At 36.5% G+C, this 10,572-nt stretch overlaps 1 protein-coding gene across 1 annotated transcript; it reads right to left on the bottom strand.

The window, feature by feature from the left end:
• Positions 1-3,105: 3,105 nt before the first annotated feature.
• Positions 3,106-9,679, bottom strand: LOC115991141 (putative cysteine-rich receptor-like protein kinase 9). The gene is made up of 4 exons (XM_031114884.1): positions 9,057-9,679; positions 8,851-8,993; positions 3,283-3,743; positions 3,106-3,228 (listed from the first exon to the last, which is right to left on the bottom strand). The coding sequence occupies exons 1-4, from the start codon at positions 9,677-9,679 to the stop codon at positions 3,106-3,108; spliced, it is 1,350 nt and encodes a 449-aa protein (XP_030970744.1).
• Between the last annotated feature and the right edge of the window lie 893 nt (positions 9,680-10,572).

The raw sequence follows: 10,572 nt of genomic DNA, 5'->3' as shown, positions 1-10,572 counted from the left end.
ATGCAGCCAAACCCATCTCCGGGTTCAAAAACCAGTTTGCAACGTCCCTTGTTGGCTTGTGTGGCATATTGCTCTATTCTTCACTCAATATTGAGTCTTGCTTTCTCATGAATCTGCTTCACAAAGTTAGCTTTCTTTTTGCCATCGTTGGACTGCACTTTGGATTTAGCTTGCCTACATGTGACACATCTACCACAAATCCGTTCAACATCTTGTTTCATGTGAGGCCAATAGAAGTGTTCCTGCAAAATAGCTAAAGTCTTTGCAACTCCAAAATGTCCCATTAATCCCCCACCATGTGATTCTTGCACTAATAACTCCCTCATAGAACAATTAGGCACGCAGAGCTTATTTTCTCGAAATAGGAATCCATCAAGCTTAAAGAACTTTCCAGAGGCGATTTTCTCACAAGCTCGATATTCCTCACAAAATTCATGGTCTTTAGCATATAATTCCTTAATGTGTTCAAAACCAAACAATTTTGCATCAAGTGTGGAGAGTAAGGCATACCTGCGAGAAAGTGCATCGGCGACTACATTCTCCTTACCTTGCTTATACTGAATGATGTATGGAAACGTCTCTATGAACTCCACCCATCGCACATGCCTTTTGTTTAGATTGTGTTGGCCTTTCAAGTGTTTCAAGGACTCATGATCAGTGTGAATCACAAACTCCTTAGGCCATAGGTAGTGCTGCCACGTCTCTAAAGCTTGAACCAATGCATTCAACTCCTTGTTATAAGTTGGGTAGTTTAAGGCTGCCCCGCTGAGTTTCTCACTAAAGTAAGTAATTGGTTGTCCTTCTTACATAAGAACAGCTCCTATGCCAATACCTGAAGCATCACATTCAATTTCAAACGTTTTAGAAAAGTTGGGCAAAGACAACAAAGGTGCGTTAGTCAGCTTCTCTTTGATTAATTGAAATGCCTTCTCTTGTTCTTCTCCCTACCAAAGTTAGTCAGCTACTGAAGTCCTTCACGAACCGTCGGTAGAAACTAGCAAGTCCATGAAAACTACGAACATTACCTACACTTGTGGGACTTGGCCAATCTTGGATTGTACGTACCTTCTCTTCATCAACCTGTATACCTTGTGCACTAACAACAAATCCCAAAAATACAAGCTTATCGGTGAAAAAAGTGCACTTCTTTAAATTAGCAAACAACCTTTCTTTCCTTTGCACATCTAAAATGAATTTCAAATGTACTACATGATCGTCTATGTTTTTGCTATAAATGAGTATATCATCAAAATAGACAACAACAAATTTGCCTATAAATGCACGCAAAACATGGTTCATAAGTCTCATAAAGGTGTTCGGAGCATTAGTCAAACCAAAAGGAATAACTAACCATTCATACAAACCATATTTTGTTTTAAAGGCGGTTTTCCATTCATCTCCTTCTTTTATCCTAATTTGATGATAACCACTTTTTAAATCAATCTTAGAAAATATGCAAGAACTATGCAGCTCATCTAACATATCATCTAAGCATGGGATAGGATGACGATACTTTACCGTTATGTTGTTGATGGCTCGGCAATCAACGCAGATTCTCCATGTCCCATCCTTCTTAGGTACAAGTAAGACCGGAATTGCACATGGGCTTATGCTCTCCCTCACGTGCCCTTTATCCAACAATTCACTTACCTGTCGTTGAAACTCCTTTGTCTCCTCAGGATTGCTCTTATAAGCTGGTCGGTTTGGAATGGTTGCACTGGGAACAAAATCAATTTGATGTTCAATCCCTTGGATTGGAGGTAACCTATGTGGTGTTTCCTCGGGGAAGACATCCTCGTACTCTTGCAAAAGAGAAACAATAGAACTAGGCAAAGCAAGGTCAAGTTCGTTAGTGTTTAAAAGTGCCTCTTTGTACAAAAGTACAATCATCAGCTTATTTGAAAACATTGCTCGCTTGATCTCACTCACTTTTGCATAGAAATTCTTTTGTTTTGTCTCTGATTTTCTCTCAAGGGCCGAACTTTGATTTTCTTTTTCTCCCTTATTTTTCTCGGCCTCTCTCTGATTTTCACTCTTTTTCTTTTGCTCACTCTCTTTCTTTTGATCACTCTCCTTTTGTAATCTTACTTGATCCTCGTATACTTGCTGCGGTGTCAGTGGTACAAGAGTGATTGATCGTTGATTAAGTACAAAAGAGTACTTGTTCATAAAGCCATCATGCTTCACTTGCCTATCGAACTGCCATGGACGCCCTAGCAATAAGTGTCCCGCGTGCATCGGTACTACATCACACAACACTTCATCTTCGTATTTACCGATTTGAAATGCAACTAACACTTGCTTGTTCACCCTGATCTCACCACTATCATTTAGCCATTGCAACTTGTATAGTGTAGGGTGCTTTACCATGGGCAATCCCAATTTCTCCACCATAATTGTGCTTGCAACATTAGTACAACTACCACCATCAATAATCACACCACATATCTTGTCTTTAACATAGCACCTAGTGTGAAAGATGTTCTCCCGCTATATTTCATCAACTCCTTTTGCTTGCAAGCTCAATGCTCTCTTCACCACCAATGTCAATGCGCTAGGGGCTAAATACTCCTCCTCGGAAACATCCTCTAATGGCGGCATGTCGTCGGTGTCGGAATCTTCATCATTGGTCACAATTTCATCATTGGCTTGCAACACCATGACTTGCTTGTTTGGACATTGACTTGCTATGTGGCCCCTGCCTTGACATCTAAAACATTTAATATCATGATTCCTAGAGGTAGAGGCTTTGGTTTTACCTTGAGGAACGTGGCTGGTGGTCGTGGACTTGAGCTCGAGTTTGGGCGTTTATGACTTGTCCAGCGGCTTAGCATGACTCAATTTCTAAGAGGTAAAACTAGAGTTATGGCCTGCACGTGTCCCATTCCCTCTCTTGAGTTGTTGTTCCACTTTGATAGCCATATGCACCATATCTTCCAATTCCACATAATGCTGCATCTCTACTTTGTCATGGATCTCCCGGTTTAAGCCAAGCAAAAATCTAGCCATTGTAGCCTCCCGATCCTCCTCTACATTAGCGCGAATCATAGCAATCTCCATCTCCTTGTAGTAGTCCTCTACGCTTCGACTCCCTTGTCTAAGACCTTATAGCTTTTTGTACAACTCTCGGTAGTAGTAACTTGGAACGAATCGCTTTCTCATCACTACTTTCATCTCCTCCCATGTGTCTATTGGGTGTTCTCTATTCCGCCTCCTGTTTTTCACAAGCTGATCTCACCAAGTAATAGCATATTCAGAAAATTCAATCACGGCTAATTTTACCTTCTTTGTCTCGGAGTAATTGTGGCAATCAAACACGAACTCCATCTTCTTCTCCCACTCAAGATATGCCTTAGGATTAGACCTACCTTGAAAGGACGGAATCTTCATCTTAATACCACCCAAGTTGTTATCTTCGCGATTCCTAGCTTCTCTAAATCTTCCTCCAGGTCTTCTATTGCTAACAATGGAATCCCGATCTTCTTCTTCATCAAAACCAGACCCATAACGGTCTTCATCCTCCTCCCTCGGTGGAACTCTTTCCCTTCTACGCAAATTACGACCGTTTTGTGGTTGCTCCTCACGTCTATTCTCCATCTGATCTATCCGTTCGTGAACCTGTGCCATCTCCATCTTCATCACACGCCTCATCTCACTCATCATGGCCTCCAAAAACATTTTCGGATCAGCCAATTTTGTATCATCTTCGGCAGTGCTCTTACCACTATCGTGAGACATGATTGCTGCAAAACAAACGTTAGAAGAAAAAAAAGAAAAAAGGAACCTCACGAATCACTCCCTTACGTGTTTACACTCAAGAATGTGGATCACTCTCCACTTGTGTTTCACTCAAAATAATATGGCGTTTACCATCTGATGTTCTCACAACTCTTGCCTTTTTCCACTCGATAATTCTCTTTCAGTTCTTTTGAAACTAAACAAACAACTCAAAATTTCCAGCAACAATTCACCAATAACTAATCAAGGAATCTCAGATTTGAACGTAAGGAATATGGAAATTTTCAGATTAGAATTAAAAGGAATACGTCAGTTTTGGAATTTTGGAAGCACAGAATAGTGAAATTTTTTTATTATTATTATTTTTTATGATCAGCAACTAGCTTTTGAGAATAATGAAATAAGATTTTGAAATAACTAAGGGATGTGAGACCAGATCAATAGTTTTGACATCAACAAGACAAACAAAGATTTAACAGATAGGGTAAAGGAAATTCGGCTAAGAAGAGATAAATATGTTAAAGGATAGACAAACTTGAACTAGAAACCTTGCTCTGATACCAAATGATGTGAACCCCGTCAAGAATAACGAGACCCAACAACAAAAGGGAACCCAAGATCGTTCTATGGACAGATTCAAATGGGAGACCTCGACTCGTTGTTTATGACAAACAAGAACCTCGGTATAAGGAAGACGCCACAAACGGTGGTGGAAACTCCGTTTGATAAGTCGAGATAAATGCCACAGGAATTCCCGATAAGTTCGAGTAGTTCTTTAAAGAACCAAAGAGAATAAACCTCACAAGTTTTTATCAAATAATGTCTGAAAAACGTTTACAGACCTAGATGACTATTTAAGGGCTCCTTAAAACTTGACAGACAAGAAAATATATTCTAAAATAACTCCTAATTGATACCTAACTATATTAGGAATAAAGTTTGACCTAAAAATTATTAAATGCACCTAAAAACAAGGAAATAAATCACCTAAACCTAGAATAACGTTTTTTACATAAACTCAAAATATTTCATGCCAATTCTTAGCCTTGACTGGATCCTTCTAGAACTTGAATCAAGTTGACGATTTTTTGTTGCCCACGTGGATCATGCTCAATGGGCCTCCACGAATTTGCTTGAGCCCATAACTCTTGGATGTGTCCATTGAGTACATCCTTGAACTTCTTTGCTCGTGCTCTCATAACCGGTCAAATTGGTACTTGAACGAGATCCTTCGAAGCGGTGCCTTGTTCTCCATCAAATAACTAGAGAGTGTCCGTGTTCCATGACAACATGGGTCAAGGATCAGCTCAGTGATCAAAAGATCAACAACAAAAGAGCAACCCGCTCTGATACCACTTGATAGTTTTTAGACCCCTTAAAACAATTAATTTAATCTAGGTAATTAGCCAAGTTGTTACTTAGTCCAATTTAACAAATCTAGGTTATCACAATAACAAAGATCATATCATGCAAAGCAGTGGAAAGATAAATAACACAAGATATGTTCACCCAGGAAACCAAACCGGTAAAAACCTGGGGAGGATTTAACCTAGCTATCCTCAAGGTAAAAAGCAAATCCACTAGAAAGAATTGAAGTTCATACAATAAGACTTACAAGCCCCCACGCTCGACTTCTTATTACTACCAACCGATAGAACTTACTGACACGACCACGTGCAAGCTCTGAATCTACGGACTCTGTCTTTCATGGATTCACCACCAGATACAAGCACACCCGCTTGTGTTTTCTTTAAGCTTCAATGGCAGCAACCGAGTTGATCATCAAGGTGTAGATAAATCTTCTCCTTGAAAACTCTAAGTTTATGTAAAGGAAAGCTCCTCTAGATATCACAAGAGATTTACACAAACCGCAATATGAGCAACACTAAAACGTGGCTAGGGTTTGCCTTTTATACTTAGGACAAATTAGAAAACCCTAAAACGTTTTAAAACAACTAGGGTTGAGTTGGAAAATCTGCAAAAAAAACATTCTACCCGAGCTTCAATCGATCGAGCCTAAGCTTTGATCGATCGAGCCAGGCCGAAATGCATAATGCTTTCTTGCATTAGCTCGATTCCAACTTTACATAAATGCACAACTTTGAGCAAGACTAAAACACTTCTAAACACATTGTTTTGATCATGATTTGCCAACAATACATATTAGAGTTCTAAATATATAAATACCTAAGTCTTTAGAACCTAACAGTATATAAAATACTTTCATTTCCTTTCATTAAAAACCTATATTTTTTTTTTGAGACAAACATTAAAAACCTATTAATATCATTTAAAGAGATTAATTGTGTTATTTAATATAAAGTTATAAAGTAATAACAGGGTTTTGGTTTCTTTGGGTTATTAAATTAAGTAACAGAGGTACCATTACTTATTTTTGTTTATCCCTAAATATTGAAAAAAGAGGAAGAAGAAGAAGAATAAAACTAGATCATTGAATATCATTCAAGAGGTTAATGGAGTTATTCTATATGGAGTTATAAATTATAACTTATAAATTAAAAAGGTTTTGATATCTTTGGGTTATTAAAATGAGAAACGGAGGAGGTGCCATTGCGGATGCCATTACTTATTTTTGTTTATTTCTGATATTGAAAAGAAAAGAAAAAAGGAATAAAACCTAGAATATAGGTGTCATACTTATGAAATTGTTGGTAATGATGTGATAACTATGACATAAACAAATCCGGATAAGTGTTTATACAGTTGTGTATAGAGTGATGCCAGAGATATAAAATTTTTTACAAAAAAATTTACAAACGGTTAATGTGGTGAATAATTATTGGTAAATGAAAAAGTGATATTAATGGTGAGTCGAGATAAAAATCAATAAAAGGTTAGCCACATCAACATTTTGTAAAAATGTTGTAAAATAATTTATACCTATAGTATTACTTGTGTGTATAAGACCCACCATATGGTAATATTAATTCGCTATTGATATTTGAAATGATGAAAATTAAATTTCCATAATACATGAGACGCTACACAGTACATATACAAGTAATTTACTTCAATTTTTATTTAGAATATTTTAATATTTGTTTGGAAGTGTTATTTAGTTCTTTATCACAGTTGGAGGATAAAAAGGGTTATATAGTTCTTTATCTTTTATAAAAAGGGTTATTTTACATAGCTTTCCTCTTCATTTGTAGTGTTAGTGTCTTAGTTTTGCAACCAAAAAAAAAAAAAAAAAAAAATTCCTTTAAAACAATAAACGAGAATTTCAAAGCATAGGAGATAACTACACAAAAATGAATTTGCTTCTCGATTGAGTAAAAGATAATAATAATAATAATAATTATCTTTTCAAAAAACAACAACAACAACAAAAACAACAACAATAAGAAGAAGAAGAAGAAGGTTCCATTCTTTATTTGTTAAAAAAAAACAATTATGAAAGGATTTGAAAAAGATAATATTCATTTCAATTCATACAAAAAAAAATAATAAATAAATAAAAATTTAAAACGAAAAGTTAAATAATAGATAGATTTTTAAGTTTATGTTATCCAAGGATTACTAAATTGAAACCTTCAATGCTCTAACGTTTTGAAGAAAGAATCTACGTGTGTTTTATCATAATAAATAATAAATAATTAAAAAAACAACAACAACTTAGAAAAGAACGAAAAAAGAGAAAAAAGGGGGAAAAAAAAAAAACTAAAGAGCTCAAAGTGAAAATTTTAAACACGTTTACATGTATTCAAAACGCCAAAAATATAATTTTTTTTTTAAAAAAAAAAAAAAAAACCTTTTGAGGATATGATAATTGATAAACCATGTGACTCATGGACCAACCCAACTCATAGTGTCAGTCGGTTGGATAGATCTTGACCGTTCTACGTCCAAAAACCTTTAAAAAATGTTTAAAGTTAAAAATATTTTTATAAAGTGATGATATGAAGAGATATCAATAATGAAGAATCAATAGAAAGTTGCCAAACAATCACAACAGTTTGTTGTGTTGGTTTTTAGACTCCTTAAAATATAATTGATTTAACCTAGGTAATTAGCCAAATTGTTACTTAGTCCAAATTCTAAATCTAAGTTATCACAATCAAACAATCATATCATGCAAAACAGCGGAAAAATAAATAATACAACGATATGATAATCTAGGAAAACCAAACCGGTAAAAAACCTGGGGAGGATTTAACCTAGCTATCCTTAAGGTAAAAAGCAAATCCACTAGAAAGAATCGAAGTTCATACAATAAGACTTACAAGCTCCCACGCTCGACTTCTTATTACTACCTACTAGTAGAACTTATTGACATGACTACGTGCAAGCTCCGAATCCACGGACTCCTTTCTTTGGCCTTTGCAAAACACAAATACCCTCATTTGTGACTTTGAGATCCCACTCAAAGGTTTAGCAACACTAACTCTCCTGTTTGTGACTCCAAGACCACCCTTGAAGGTTTAGATCATCAGCACCTTTGATGACTAGAGAAGGCAACAACTTCTACAATACTGGATCTTGAGATTCTTCAAGGAATAGCACCGGTAGAAGACATAAGAGAGCTTTTTAGAAACAAAACCCTAAATTCAAAAGAGGCACACTCTTTTCTCTCTGAAAAGCCACATAAAAACGTGATTAGAGTTTCCTTTATATACTAAGAGAAATAGATTAGAAACCCTAATCCTAAATTGGCTTGAACTGCTATTTGGGCTTAATTAAAATTTTGCAGATACGAATTTCGATCGATCGAGCCTGTCTTTCAATCGATCTAACAAGACAAATTATGAAATCTTCTTCCTGCAGCTTATATGTTCTTGAATCTTGACTTGAATCACCTTGAGTATTGTCTAATAATACTTATAGACTCTAAGATCTATATCTAGATAAGTTTGTGTTCACGATTTACCAATTGTTCTAAACATTTAGAACCTAACATGTTGTAAAATAGAAAAATCGCAAAATATTTTACTAAATTTTTGCCGATAGCGAATAGCCAATAAAATAAGAGGAGCGGAAAGCAGTGGAAGTCCATGACATAACATCACTTAATAAAACAAAATAGTTAATATTAACTAATAATCAAGAATGAAAGGCAATCAACAGGGATTTGGTGCTCGTGCTCTAGTGTACCTCTTGGTCCACTGACGGAACCTGGAGATGGAGGTTGAAGTCCTGGAGATGGTGGGGGCACCGTCGCTACGGTTTCATAAAATTGGTACAATTCGTACCTAAGATTGCAACTGGGAAAAACAATTCTGCCCCCTTGCTTTCCACTACAACACGAAGGAAGAAGTTTTATAGCGTCCTAAAGACAATTATTGCAATCGGTGCCATACAGGTCCGGTGTGCACTGTACAAGGCTGTAAAGTGTTTGAAAATTAGTCATAGTCACTTGCTTGGTCCCAAACTTATTAGCACCGGTTGGAACGTTCGAGGTTTCCTTTGCCAACTCAACCAACAACTCAATCAACGACGCGTTAAGTAACTGATTGAACTTGTTCGGGTCAGTCACATCCAGCGTGTTCAACAAGCCGAACATTGGTGTTTCGTCGACGGTGGAAAAGAAAGACCTGTTGGAGTAGCGCAAAACGCACATATCGTACCATATGATAGCGACTTTTTGTGTTGAACAATTGTTGGTTATTTCTTTCACTGCTGCGTTCACGCAATCTCGGCAGTCTTGAGAAGTGAGATCACCGCGACAGTTGAAGAAGCCGTAGACAGGTTCGGAGGTGTCTGAGCCGCGGGTGGTGGCGAAGAAATCGACGTTGGCGTTGGAGGAGAAAGAAGAAAGGGGGGAGTTTAGATTGGATTGGTAGATGCTATCACTGGCGCTGAAAGTGGTGTTTTCACATACGTAGCTCAGAAGATAAGGGTCAGCAGCATGAGCGGTAAGACTGAGGAAGCTAAGAATGGAAAGGAACAAGATAGGAAGAGAGGGATTGAAGAAGGAAGTCATTTTGATCATTCAATCTCTTCCTCTCTCCTCAATTATGATAAAGAGTTTCTGTAGTGTTTTTCGTGACAAGTTTTGGGATTTAGATGTTTAGAGAATTAGTACAATTCTATTCTATCCTATTCTGCCTTTAGGAGGACAGAACTGTTTCCCGCAAGTGAACAAGTCAATGACGTCTAAAAAAAAACCACTACGTACGTACGCACCCTCCGCGTAGTGAGGGTCCAGGGCACGACTTCAACTCTTTGGGGGTATTGTATAGGGTAGGTTAGGTTTTGTGGTTTTCGAATTCCGAGGACTTGGCCGTATTAGACATGTTAGAGCATTTGCATCATTAAGGGTCTGTTTAGATAGAACTTATTTTATTGAAATTGAAAATTGAAAACTGAAAACACTGTAGTAAAATAATTTTTAAATGTGTAAATAGTGTTGTGGGACCCATTTTTAATGAAAAAGTGACTGAAAAGTGAAATTTGTGGATCCGTGAACAGTGTATCCATGCACTGTTCACGATTGACTTGGTCAAATAGTGCGGCTGGAAAAAAAAAGAAAAAAAGAAAAAAAAAAAGTCAGAAAACGCAAATGCAGCCACTTATAATTCGAATCCAAACTCTCTCTAAGTGCAAAATAGTGTAAAATAGAAAAAAGTATTGAGATATGTATATTTTGACTAAACAAACATCTATATTAGTGGGTGTAAAATTATGCATAAATGTATCATTATTATAGTAACCGTGCATATATGCACGGTTATTGTAACTCGTGTATTTAATATTTTAGTATTTTTTTGGCAGTGTTGGGTATATGAGAGAGATGGGTAGTGAGTGAGGAAATAATAAAAAATTATAAAAGAATAAATATTTTAATGAATAAATGTGTAGAATAGATAGATTGAT

Source organism: Quercus lobata, chromosome 5, assembly GCF_001633185.2.
Source record: "Quercus lobata isolate SW786 chromosome 5, ValleyOak3.0 Primary Assembly, whole genome shotgun sequence".
NCBI lineage: Eukaryota > Viridiplantae > Streptophyta > Magnoliopsida > Fagales > Fagaceae > Quercus > Quercus lobata.
The sequence above is the reverse complement of the archived record's forward strand: the minus strand, read 5'-3'. Positions and strand labels throughout refer to the sequence as shown.